Source organism: Marmota marmota, unplaced genomic scaffold (genome assembly GCF_001458135.2).
Source record: "Marmota marmota marmota unplaced genomic scaffold, marMar, whole genome shotgun sequence".
NCBI lineage: Eukaryota > Metazoa > Chordata > Mammalia > Rodentia > Sciuridae > Marmota > Marmota marmota.
In genome coordinates, this window is record NW_026000242.1 from 9,783,203 (window position 1) to 9,797,550 (window position 14,348).

The following is a 14,348-nucleotide window of genomic DNA, read 5'->3' on the forward strand; positions in this document are numbered from 1 at the left end:
TTGGTATCTGAGATTTAATGTCATGAAGTATTTTTTATGAAATTAGGTGTGTTAACATTTAGGGCATAAATATTTACTATCATTATATCTTCTTATTAGATTGTTCCCTTTAAGACGATGTAACAAACTTCCTTGTCTTCTCTTATCAGTTTTTGCTGAAATATCCTTTAAGAACATCTACTCCTGCTTGTTTTTAGGGTCTGTCTGCATGGAATATTTTTTCCATCCTTTTGCCTTCAGCCTGTGAGTGTCTTTGCCTATAAGACGAATCTCTTATAAGCAGCATACGGTTGGATCTTGTGTTTTGATCCATTCTTCTAACCTGTGTCATTCTTTCTTTTTTTTTAAACAGGGTTACATTTTAATTCCTGAATTTTACAGTTCAGCATTAATATCACCACATGTATATAAATGATGTAAAACAAGTACAGTGGTATTTTTAATACAAAATAAACATCTGTTTTATGGAAAAACTATACTTCATGTCTACACAGACAGCCCATCTTTTCCAAACAATAGCCAAAATTAAAATTAACTACAAAACCTTCAAAACAGAGGAAACTGCTTCAGTTTAAGCTATTCAAGGAAAAAATAGACCCATTAATACATTACAAAGGTGATCTAAAGACTGTAGCTGGAATTACTATTTTTAGATTATTTTTTCCCAATGCATTAAATTGCAGTTTGGGGACATTTTTCTCATCTCAGCATGATCTCAGAACATAGATGAGCAAACTAACATTAAAATACTTACAGTTAACTGCTATTCTAAAAATAAAACATTGTAATTGTTTGCCTCAATTTGTTATTTTAAATTCCTTTACATACATTGAATGTGCTTTTAGTCTTTTAAAAAAGCAGTGTTTGTATTACATACACCCTTGCCTGCTTGTGGAAAAGTCTCCTGTACTGCATGTGACTTGACATTTAACTCCTTGGATCAAAATGGCTTCTAGATATTAAATACTATAATTCAGCACTGTTTTTTTTAAATTAGTTTTATAAATTATGCTTTAATACTTGCCTGCAGCTCTGACGATAAACACTTTTTACTAACAAAGCAAAAAGGGACTTCAGAATTTATCTTCTACAAAGGATTATACTGGTAGGTCGATGAAAAACATTCTGTTCTGTCCATTCCCAAGATTCTGAAGAGGATCATTATGGAACACTAACAAACTGTTTTCTTGGCTGCTATCATCTCAAAAGTGCTGATTTTAAAATTATATTAACAAAACTATCCATTTTGAATGCAGCTTATTTTTGTCAAAATACATACTGAAAATTCTTGGTGTAGAAAATATAATGGGTGCTGTAATACAGGGTGTATTTCCCTCCAACTACTCAAAAGGTTGAATTTCTGTGAAGTCTTCAAAGAAATTGTCCCAAAATCTTGACTACTTCTTCTTTTTTTTTTTATAGTTCTATTTGTTTTCCATAATTTTTTTAAGAGGCAACTGATTAAAACAACAAAATGGCCAGGACCATTATACAAGTAATGTTATTGGGTTTGCAACTGAAGCGTTGTAATGTTTTTCTAGACTGGATAACCCCCAGAGCAACCCTGCATTATTTTACCAACCTTTTCCTTCCCTCAAACCTGAGACTTTCCTTGCTGAGAAACTATAATCCAGATTCTGGTAACTAGCCTTTTTTTTTACTTAAATTTTTTTTCCTTTTTTACAGCCTGAAAAGGGAAACCCCTTAATTACTAGCAAGCAATCAAGTTCCTGGGAATCCTGGGTTTTTTGTTTGTTTTTGTTTTTTGTTTTTTACAGAGTTAAACTCTCCTAGATGATATACTGAGGATCTTCTGCTACTCCTTGTATATTTATAAGTTCAAATGAGAAAGCTTTCTAATTCAGATTTTTCCAATCATTGAACAGTTGCAGCATTTTAGTAAGAAGACCACACGTTGGGAGTCCCCCAGTAAATATTTTATGAGCCAAGACGAGGTCTTTTCCTGGGGGATGATTTTTCTTCTTCATCTTCCTCTTTATCATCTGGATAATCCACTAATCCAACCAAACTTCCCTAGGTGGCTGTTACTGACATAGTCAAGTTTGTAGTCTTGGAAGAAGACCCATTAGAACTTGCTGGTCTTGTCTGAGCCACTACAGATTTACTGTTTGTACTGTTTGTTCCATTAGCAGCACCGGCAGAGTGGGAGAAAGTAAATTTGAAGCCACCAGAAGATGCGCTTTTGGGACAGTTTCCCTTATCTTCACTTTCTTTCGCTTTTTTGTCTCCATAAATTTTTCATAACTATCTGGAAAATCATCTCTGGCTTAGATTTTTCAACTGGTGCCACAACTGCTTTTCCTTCGTCCTCCTCATCTTCATTAAGTCACATATCTTCATCCTCTTCCAAGGCTTTCGCATCTCTGCAAAATCTGTTACTACACAATATAGATGGCACACTGTTCAGTTTCTGATTTTGTCTGTCTTTGTCTTGTTCATATTTAGTCTTCAAGTCTTTGAATGTGTGAACATATTCAATCGATTCAAGTGCTTTATAAAAGTTTTCAACTATATGTGATATCTTCTACTCTTATAAATTCAAACAACTCAATAACAGCTGAATTCAACAGATTTTACAGAGTTCCATTATCTAGAAGAGCCTTTATAACTGGCTCAAAAAGATTTCCCTTGGTGATGTACAATTGTAACATTCATCTTTAAGGCCAATTATCCATCTCGTAAAGCGAAGAGCACACAAGGCCAGGAAAGTGTGCTTTGAATTCATCAAGATGAAGACTCTTCTTAGCAAGTCCTTGTTCGTGATGTAGTTTTTAATATGGTTTGCATGATGTTCCACACAAAATGTAAGTAACTCTGAAATTAAGGAAAGTTGCTGTGCTGTTTGTTAATTATCAGGGCAAACTGTGTTGTCTTTGTTAGATCCAACTATTCTATCTTTTTCACATTTGTCTTCTGAAGGATTAGTTAAAAGTGGTGGAGCCAGCTTGTTCTCTGGATCAATTAGAGTACAAAGAAGTCCCATTAACTGAACTGCACCTCTTAACTCAGGATCAGTATCACAGATCATCTGTTCAATTACTACATTAATAAGAAGAATATCATCATCACTCTGCTGGGCTTCTTGCATTACAAATTCTCAGACCATAGATGAACTAAACTCTACTAGATAAGAAAATATTTCTGCAGCAGCTGATCTGACATGCAAATCATCCATGCCCATTACAATGTCAAGAGCAGGAAGAATTCCCAATTTTGCCAAAGTTTTGAAAAATGCAGCCCTGTTTTGAGGTTGTAATGTTTGAGAAAATGCACAAAATTCCTTGAAAAAATTAACCAATTCTCACCTTTTATTATCATCTGTAGCCTCATCTGTTAATTGTGCAAAAACTTCAGACAAAAACTTCTCACCTTCCTGCAACATGCTGACTATCTCAACTTTGTTGAAGAAAATAAAAGATATGAAAGTAGAAAGAAAATTCTCTTCAAAAACAGATGGTGTATGCAAAATGATGTCCTGAATATACTGTACCCTGTAAATCTGATGTATTTTTTGCCTTACTTCAGAGTCTGTAATTGGTATAACTTCTTTAAACGTTGCAGTTTTGGTCAAGAATTCTCTATGTCTTTTTGGCTGAGCCAAAGCAGGATCATATTCAAGGCATGCCACAACATCCACGACACACTCATCAGAAAACATCACGCCAAAAAGAGTTGCCTTATTTAGGAATAAGATTCCTCTAATAATTTCATATAAATGATATAAACCTTCAGTGTTTTCTAGGTTCTCACAAGCTTGAAATAGCTGCAGTAGTTTTTTTAATACAGCCTTCATTTTCTGAGGCCAGAACCAGCTTTTCCCTACAGATAGGTGAGGAGAGAACTGAGGTAACCAAGTCAGCACTCTTCAAGTTTGTTGAGTTCACACGTGGGCAGGTCAATCAGATGACTGGTTTCAGGCATTGATTCAAATCGTTCTTCTTCTGATTCATCAATGAGGTCCTGCGTGACTTCTACTGATGGGTCCTTACCTTGAACCTGACAAATTTCTTCCCAGATCTCATCACAGCCAGCTTTTTCCTGAAAACTTAGAGCCAGATCATAGTTCTCAGCTTCTGACCAAACAATTAACTTATCCTGTTGTTTCTGATATACAGTGTTCGGATTTATCTTTGATTCTAAGAGTAGTGATCCAGTGGACTCTGCACGAACCAGCAGCGACATCCTTTTGAGCTCCTCCACCTAAGTGGAAGAGATGTGGCGGGTGCCTCGGTTGTCCTTTTGCTGGTCTTCCTTCAGGGTATAAACCTTCACTCTGTGAATCCAACGTGGTGGCTGCTGTCCCCACTGCTCCGCCCACCGCCTCCTCGCTCACCTCTTCTGAGACCCTCACTCTTCAGAGACAGTAGTGGCGGTGGTGGTGGCTGTACCTCTGGAGAGGCCATGGCTCCAGAGGTTCAGCCACGAAAAGGGTTGACAAGAGCCACTGAGACCCTTCCACTCGGAGTCCTGTTATGTCTTACTTCAGCCCTGCACACCTATACACACACACACACACACCGTCCCATTGCCCCCCAGAGCTCGCTGCTCTCCAGCTGCTGTGGTAACTACTACAGATCTGCCATCTCGTAACCCGATTCCTTCTGCCTTTCTCTTCTAACCTGGGTCTTTCATTGGTGAATCAAGACCATTAACATTCAGTGTTAGTATGAATGTATTTGTGGCTTCCTGCCAATTCTACTTTTTGTTATATTTGATATTGTCTTCATTCTTGTATAGATTACTGCGAGGGCTCTCTCTCCTCCAGTGAGGAGGTCCATGGAACAGGGTAGAGGAAAGCGTGGCTGGGGAGTCGCTAATCAAGTCTGATTTTATTGCACAGTTCCCATGTGTATATACTCAGGCAGTAGCTAAGCAGATTACAGGCAGCCACCAATACAATGTCTGCTAACTGCCCTTGCAGCAACCAGTTGGAGTGGGCCCTGGAGCAAACACAGGGACTTGCAACACATGGCCTAACGGCCCAGGGCTGTGCCTAAGGGGTAAGCCACCTGCACAAAGGGAGTGGCCTGCCACTCAGACGCCCTTAATGTATGCCATGTATGCAGTACTTCATGCACTTGTCCCCACAGATTACTCTTTTATTGATCTGCCTCTGTTTGGAGCTTTGGGATTTGTTTTTTAGTTCCTCTGTGTGAAATTTATCTTTGAGTATCATTTAGAGTACTGTCTTGGTGGTCATGAATTTCTTTTCTCTATTTTTGTCTTGGGAGGTTTTTTATTTCCCACTCGAAATTGAAACTGAGCTTTGCTGAGTATAATAAACTTGGAAGGCAGTGGTTTTCTTTTGGAGCTTGGAATATCTCATTCTAGCTCCTCCTTGTTATTAGTGTCTGGATTGAGAAATCAGAAGTGAGCCTTATTGGTTTGCCTTTAAATGTGACCTGATGTCTCTCTCTTGAAGTTTTTATTCTTCTTTCCTTATTTTATGTTATGCATTTTGATTATGTCTTAGAGAATATCTCTTCTGGTTAGGTCTTATAGGTGCCCTCTTTGGCTCTGGTGTGTGGATGTCTATCTCATTTCTGATATGGAAATACTTTTCTGTAACTATCTCATTGAAATGTTCTTTACCTTATATCTCCACGGTCTCTTCTATCCAAATGATTGTCAGATTGGGTTTCTTAATGTTGTTCCAGAATTCCTATATATTCCATTCATTCTCTAATATTTTTCTCTTTATTGTATTCCATGTATTCAAATTCATGTTTTCTGCCTTCATGGCCTAGAGTTCTGACTTCAAGGGCTGAAGTTCTATTTTCTATGCAATCTAATCTGTAGGTGATGCTTTAAAGTGAATTTTTAATATGATTGTGTCTTTCATTGCCAGGAGTTCTGACTAGTTTATTTTCAATATTTCTATTTCTTTGAGTAGTCTTTCATCTCCTTGAACTTGCTTTCCTAATTCATTCCTTAGACTTTCTTCAAGTTCATCTAACATTTTACTAATCAGTTTTTTATAATCTTCTCTGGAATGTCATCTACTTCTGTATCTGTGGGACCCTATGTTGGAGGGTTCCAGATTTTGAGGGGAGACTTGTTTGCCTGTTTCCTCATCTTTTCAGAGGCCCTGGACTTACACATCATTGAAGATGGATTCCACTTTCTGTTTTATACACAGCTTCTTACATGTGTAGGGTTTTCTCAAATTCTAGGATTTATCTCTGTTTTCGAAATATGTTTAGATGTCAAGGGAGGATATGAAATTCCCCTCTGGTCATTCCTCCTTGAAGCATGGTTTTTGTGTTGGTGATTTTCTTTTCCCACTTCTATGAATTGTAGCTATATTTAGGCTCAAGTGGGGTTAGATCGTGTGGGGTGAGATTCTCTGTTGTTTGGCTAGTTTATAATAATCACTCAGCAACAGGACCTCTACTGTGGAATCTTGAAGTGTCATGATCACTTTCCAGCTCCTGTTAGAGCAAGGGAGAGTAGGAGTATCCCTAATGTCAGTAACTGATGTATAAAGTGATAAGTCTGGAGTCTACTTTGACCTCTCTATCATTATTGTCACCTCACTGAGAAGTTATCTTCTACCTTTGTGAGTCTGATGCTGATGGACAGTGCAATTCCCATCAAATAAGTTGAAAACAATGAAAAATCACAAGATTTGTCTTAATCCATTAAGTTTTATTGGATTATAACAAGTATATGTATAAACTATACAGAACAATTTTTATACAGAACAATTTTTCTCCTGAGCCCATCTTTATAATCCTGAATCAGTTCATAAGCAATCATGACAAATTCACAAATACACATACATACACACACACACACAAACACACACACACACACACACACACACACACCTCTAAACTAACTAACTAACTAACTAACTATATATATATATATATACACATATATATGTATATATATATTTATATATGTATGTATGTATATATGAATGATTGTAAAAAATATTGGCTTACATGTCCAGAACTGGATAGTCCCACAATGGCCATCTGCAGGCTGGAGAGCTGGAGATACCCACAGCTGCTCAGTCCAAGAAGCTGGGGCCTCAGAACAAGAAGGATCAATGATGCAGCCCCAGTCCAGGACCAAAGACCTGGGCACTCCCTGGAGAGTCCTGAGGCGGAGTATGCTGTGGAAGAGTGAAGGGACTGGGGTGCAATGTCCTTAGGTGATCACAGCAGCAATCAAAGAACTGGCTCAAGAAGACTCAAACGTGCATCTGCTGCTTTTTCCTTGTTCTTCCAACTTTTTGTTCCATCCAGGCCCCCAACTTATTGGATTGCACTGTCCACACTTAGGGTAGGTCAGTTTGCTGTCCCATATGGCCATAAGTCCTAGAAACAACTCCCTTGACATACCCAGAAGCCCCTTAATCTTAGTCATCTTTTAATCCGATCGAGTTGAAAATTCGGATGAACCATCACAGGAGGAATCGGTATAATATGAATCAAATCCTCATCCCAGTTTAAATTCAGACAACTGTTTCCCACTGTAACAACATTAGCTAGGTTTTGGCTATCAGAAGAAGCACATCTTTGCCCAAATACGTGTTTTGATCCACATTCCAAAGGAGACATAGGCATTAACAATGTAAGTCAAAGACAGGGTGGCAATGAGAGGGACCAGGCTACACTGAATTAAATCTTTTTAACATAAAATCAGCAGAATAACAGCAAGGGGCATCGGAAAAATAAGAAAGGTATAAAGGTTTGCCTTTGATCTATCCTTAGCCAATGAAAAGAAATCTAGTTTACATACATCCCATCTCTACTCTCCGAGCACCCAGGACCCTCAAGCCATGGAGTTCCTGAGCCATGTGGTCTGTCTCTGCTTGTTTCTGAGGTAGTACCCTTGGTTTCTCCTAACCATTCTTTATCATCTAGAGAAACTCAACTATTTTTATAAGCAAAATAGTGATTTCATGAAGATACCTACACTTTGGCATTACCCTCCTTAGATTTTCTTTTAATGAACAATTTTCTGTAGACATAACACCTTATCTGAGTGTCTAGCATCAAATTCCAGATGATTAGGTTCTCATCAATGTTATGAAATGAATATATTCTGTGATTCTTCCTAATGACCACATGGCTCTGTCTGGTTTTTTCTGGCTGTCTGAANTATATATATATATATATATATATATATCACACACATACATACTCATGGAGAGAGAATTTGAAGACCATGTGCATGAGTGAAAACTTTTACTCCCTTTACTGCATTTATCAATTTTAGTATAAAGTGTTTCTCATTATACAAGTTAAAAATATTTGTACTCTCAAATAAAAATTCCTCAGCCTGTGACTTTAGGAGGTGTGCTAAATAGAAAAATATTTTAATCATGATTATATTGTTATTAGCATTTTACATGCTGTATAGTTATTTTCTTTTTTTAAAGAGAGAGAGCGAATTTTTTAATATTTATTTTTTAGTTCTCGGCGGACACAACGTCTTTGTTTGTACGTGGTGCTGAGGATCGAACCCGGGCCGCACGCATGCCAGGCAAGCGAGCTACCCCTTGAGCCACATCCCCAGCCCTGTATAGTTATTTTCTATCCTACTTCTCTATCTCATAGTGTGTGTACTAAGGTTTTATTTTATGCTTTCATAAAATACAAATACATATGAAAGTATGCTTTTTTTACATTTTATATATTTGTGTCTCTATTTCTTGCTTGGCTTAGCCAAAGGTTTCTCAATTTGCTAAATTTTCTCAAAGATTGAACTTAGGTTCCCTTCATCGATATTTTAGTTACATCTCATTTCTTGGTTTCCAGTCTCTTTTGGTTTACTATGGCACTGTGTTACCAACCACCAGGGTTTTTACTGATTGAGGGTGGGCCACAGAGGAGTCAGGCAAGGATTTTTTGTACTGCTTAGATTTGAAATCTACATGTTCTTACATGTGAGGCAGTTGACAATCACTGATCTATAACCAGTGTTCTCAATCTTATCTGAACACAGGATGTCTGTGAAATGTTTGAAAAACACATCCTCCAGGATTGCAATTTAGTGACAATGGTTCAGTTGACCTGCACTGCAGCCTGAGAATCCATGTTTTGAAAGAAAATAAAAGTGTGACATTTGCTTCAGATTATCAACAATATTCAGAAACCACTAAATTTGAGCACCTCTAGGTGATTCCTAAATGAAAAGTTAAAGATGTTTAGGAGGTTTGGGAAAAGAAGAAGGTAGCCACCAATGCAGGAAGAGGAGACAGTATTAGTAAAAAGCAAGAAGTATAAGAAAGGAAGGTCATCTCCTAAAACAGAAAAGCAGTTCATCTTGTTAAAACAGAGAACATAGGAGGAAGTGGAAGAACCAGGCTGCAAAAGACAGGCCGGAGCATAAAGCCATGTTAATATTGGACTTTATTCCAAGAGTCATGAGAAGACATTAAAGGGGATTAAGGCAGAGGCAGACGTGAGTGGAGTTTTGCTTTAGAACAATTGACGTAGCTACAACTTTAAAAAAGCAGAGATAGAAGGACTGTCCTCATAAAGCCCGAAGAACATCTTCACCCTTGAGGAAACTATAGTCAGGGAGATAAATTATCCTGGAGATAAATTAATCATGATAAACTGTGGTGGGAAAGTTTGTTATACATGGGTAAAAATATGTTAAGATAGAACTATTGGAGAGACAGTAGAATGAATCGGACATTACTTCTGTGTGTTCATATATGAATACACCACCAGTGTAACTCCACATCATATACAACCACAAGAATGGGAAGTTATACTCCATGTATGTATAATATGTCAAAATATATTCCACTGTCATGTATAACTAAAAGGAGTGCGTGAATGAATGAATGAATGGATTGAATAGAACTAACAGAAATGAGCTATTAAAGGTACAGTATATGTGAAAAGAAGAACCAGCATTAATTTTTTTATTTTTTCCAATTAGTTATACATTACAGAATGCATTTTGACACATCATACATAAATGGAGTATGACTTCTCTTTCTTCTGGTTGTACATGATGTAGATTTACATCAGTCGTGCTATCATATGTGCACATAGCAAAATGTCTGATTCATTCTACTATCCTTCCTCCACCCATCCCCCTCCTCTCCATTTACCTCCCTCTATTTAATCCAAAGTACTTATATTCTTCCTTACCTGCTCCACTTATTGTGAATTAGGACCTGCATATCAGACAGAACATTTGGCCTTGGGTCTTTGGGATTGGCTTATTTCACTTAATACAATATTCTCCAGCTCCATCCATTTACTGGCAAATGTCATGATTTTATTCCTTTTTAAGGCTAAGTAATATTCCATTGGGTATATGTACTGAATTTTCTTTATCTATTCATCTGTTGAAGGGCACCTAGGTTGGTTCCACAGTTTAGCTACTGGGAATTGAATTGCTATAAATATTGATGTGGCTGCATCACTGTCGTATGCTGATTTTAAGTGCTTTGGATATAAACTGAGGAGTGGGAAAACTGGGGTAAATGGTAATCCATTCCATGTTTTCTATGAATTTCCATACTGCTTTCCAAAGTGGTTGCACCAATTTGCAGTCCTACCAACAATATATGAGTATAGCTTTTTCACCACATCCTCGCAAATATTTATTGTTGCTTGTATTCTTGATAATTGCCATTGTGACTGGAGTGAGATGGAATCTCAATGTAGTTTTAATTTGCATTTCCTTAATTTCTAGAGATGCTGAACATTTTTTTCATATATTTGCTAATCGACTGTTCTTCTATGAAGTGTCTGTTCAGATCCTTAGCCCATTTATAATTGTGTACTTTGTTTTTGGTGTTATTTTTTGAGTTCTTCATATATCTTGGAGATTAATGCTCTGAGGTGTATGTGGTAAAGATTTTCTCCCAGCAAGAATTTTTACTTGTATGTATTGTTTTAGCTACATATCTAAGACTGAATATGTTTATTTATAATTACTCAGGCATTCTTTAAAATATTTAGGTAAAAATGTAAATGGTTTAATTTTATGAAAAATTATCAGAACATTTAAATAATATGGATGATAATAGGTGAACTCAAATTTGTTAAAAATAAACATTACTGGGAACAGATTCATTGAATAGTATGTTATGTTTGTTGTCATTTCAGCTTTGGTCTGCTATAAATGTGCCCATCAGTTTATATCACTGCAACATCTCCAAGGAATCATGTCCTGAAATACCAATGAGCCTGGTAAAATCACCAACAGAAACTGAACTCAGAATAAAGGAAATCCTACAGAAAATACACCAGCTGATCCCACCCAGACCCTTCATCCATGTGAACACCACCACCAGTGCCACCCAGAGCACAGTCACCATCCTTAACCCTAGGGACACATACTGCAGGGGGGACCAGCTGGATATTCTGCTAGAGGCCAGGGACCACCTGGGACGCAGGAAGGAATATGGAGGGGACTTCCTCAGGGCCAGGATGTCCTCCCTAGCCTTGAAGGCAGGCGCCTCAGTGTGGTGAGCCGTTCTAATTAGACCGTGGCCGCCATTAGAAGATGGCGCCGGCTTCCACTGTGGCCTGTGACAAACAACTCCTAATATGGAGAATTGGCACGCAATCCCTTCCCATCCTATGAGAAAGGTCCACGTGGCAGCTTAAGATTGGTATGCGGGAGGCTTTATTAGGCTGTGCTTGGGCGTGGCGGGTGCGGGTCGCTAGAAGATGATACTTGAATCAAGGCCTGAATAAACTGCTGAAAGAAGAATCCTGTGTCGTGTTTTCCCTTGCCGGCGAGGGGTCGCGACAATTGGTGGCCCGTACGGGCAATTATATTCCTCGAACCTAGGATCCAGAACTTTCAGCAGTCAGGGTGGTGCACCGGTAAGTTCCCAGGTAAAGTGGGAATCCGCAAGTTAATAGCGGGACGCTCCTCGGAAAAGAAAGAGAGAGCGAGAAAAGGGACGCTCCCCTGTAAAAGGAAGAGAGCGGGAAATTCATAGAACGGAACGCTCCCCTGTAAAAGGAAGAGAGCGGGGATTTTTGTACTTTCACTTTCTTTATAGTTTTGAAAACATTATGGGCGTTACTTCTTCAAGCCCAATTTTGTTGGCCCTAGATGGGTTGTTACGTTCAAAAGGACGTAAGGTAAAGCAGAGCACTTTGCAGATGTGCGAGAACCCGGCCCTGGCCGCGGTGGTGGCGGCGGCAGACAGCGCTCTGCGCCGCAGTCCCAGCACCCGCGAGCCGGAGCGCGAGCAGCCGCCGGCGTCGCTGCGGCCGCGGCGGAAGGACCTGCCTGCACTGGTGCGGAGCGGGCTCACGCTGCGGAGAAAGCGGAGCGCCGCCGGGGGCCGGGACCGGACGGAGCCCGTGTGGGTTCCAGAACGCCTGACAAGAAGAGTCCCGACAAATACATCTGAGTTAAATATTACCACTCTGGCCATTACTTCCCAGGTGTTAATTCCGCTGTCTCCTTCTAATCAGACCTCTAATGCCACGCCTTTTAAGGCTTCTCCTTATTGCACCCCTGAGTATGGCTTCCCCCCAATATTCACGCCTTGTCAAGATCACTCTTGGGAGAAACATCAGGTCGCTAAAGGTTTCTCTCTTTCCCCCTCTCTCAAAAGATATTTGTATAATTCTTCCAGCAATGCTTCCTCTGTAGGAACAGGTTGGTCCTGGTTTCCATGGTTGATTTCCAATGAAAAGGGAGCCACAGCTGATATTTCCGCTTTGGCTCAATTACGAGGAGTCCAAAGTTGGCTGTTTAATGTTTCTGGCAGTACCCAAGACTCGGAGCGAGGTAGGAGGCTTAAAATTGCTGCAAATAATTCACAATTATCTAATGCTACCTTACCTTCCGCAGCAGTCTGTCTCCAATCTCCGTTCCTGTTTATTTTGGCTAATGATACATCACAGGGGATGCTTAATTGTTCTAATATTACCTGCTATCTGTCTGAGTGTTGGAATGGCTCCTGGACTACGGCAGTGGTTATGAAAGTTCCGACCTTTGTCCCAATTCCGGTTACTGCAGATCCAGAGGCTTTTCCTATTGTTGAATGGATTAGAGCCCGTAGAGATTTTGGAATTACGGCAGCCATAGTGACAGCTGTGGCGGTATCTGCTGCTGCAGCAGTTACAGCTGGAGTAGCCATGGCCAGCCAGGTACAAACTGCTGCCACTATCAATCAGGTTATTCAACAAACATCCACCATACTTGAATCTCAAAGTAGACTTAATCAACACATTTTATCTGGGATTCTGGCTGCTAATCAAAGGATAGATCTGCTTCAAGCTCAAGTTGAGGAATTGTCTGATCTAGTACATTTGGGTTGTATTGATCAACGTGCACATTTATGTATAACCTCTGTCAGATTTAATGATTCCAGAAATGCCTCCCGCATCATCGGAGAGTATCTATCCGGAACCTGGTCCATGGAAGCAGAAAACTGGATCCAGTCTCAACTAACTCAGATTGCTGTTTTGAATAGGACCCGTGTCGAACCAGTGACTTTGGGTCAATTCACCAGTTGGCTATCCTCTGCCTTTTCCTTTTTGAAGGAATGGGTGGGAGTGGGCATTTTGGGGGCAATGTGTTGCTTCGGTGTTGTGCTTTGTTTGTGGCTTCTCTGTCGCCTTAAAACTCGCCATGCACAAGAAAAGGCCATGATTGTACAGGCTCTTGCGGCCTTAGAAAATGGCATTTCTCCACAAATCTGGCTTGCACATCTTAAACAGTGATTTCTGGGCAGGGCCATTGCACCCCAAGTGAGTTTCACATTGCACTGGCCTTGGCATGTCCTCTTCCTTATTCTCTTCCAGTGCTGAATAGCCCTTGCACTCTGCAGGTCTTGTTACCATTGCACGCAGATGGGTTTCAGGACTGGTCTTTCTTCTCGGCTACAGACTCTTTACCTTCCTCTGGGGCTTAGGGATTGTGTTGCCAACTTAAATCTTGTCATTATTACCAGGCTACCTGTGTTATCCTACTTCTCGCCGTCGTCACAATGCAGGATGCGAGGCAAGGCACTGCACTTGAGTGATCCTTCAACGGACCTCAAGGAAAGCATGTCCTATTGCATGCGGGTTTGACGTCCATGCCCCGCCCTACGAAAAAAGGCGTCGGCTGATATGGGACCAGGTCTAGGGAAGGGCCCTCCTTAGGACTGAACCATACATTGCAGCCACTTCTGCACAGTGGGATAGGACCTCTACTTTCGCCTGCATTGTTTTATAAAATAGAAGGGGGAACCGTGGTAAGCCATTCTTATAGACCGTGGCCACCATTAGAAGATGGCGCCGGCTTCCACTGTGGCCTGTGACAAACAACTCCTAATATGGAGAATTGGCACGCAATCCCTTCCCATCCTATGAGAAAGGTCCACGTGGCAG

General features: G+C 39.9%; 1 protein-coding gene and 1 pseudogene across 1 annotated transcript in view; one reads left to right on the top strand and one right to left on the bottom strand.

The window, feature by feature from the left end:
- Positions 1-14,348, top strand: part of LOC107145840 (NXPE family member 1-like) — a 28,171-nt gene that overhangs the window by 5,675 nt on the left and 8,148 nt on the right. Inside the window, exons 2-3 of the mRNA XM_015489853.2 lie at positions 11,112-11,468; position 11,826. Coding sequence (XP_015345339.2) covers positions 11,112-11,468; position 11,826 — 358 coding nt within the window. The remainder of the gene's footprint in view (positions 1-11,111; positions 11,469-11,825; positions 11,827-14,348) is intronic.
- LOC107145685 lies at positions 2,796-4,424 on the bottom strand (annotated as a pseudogene).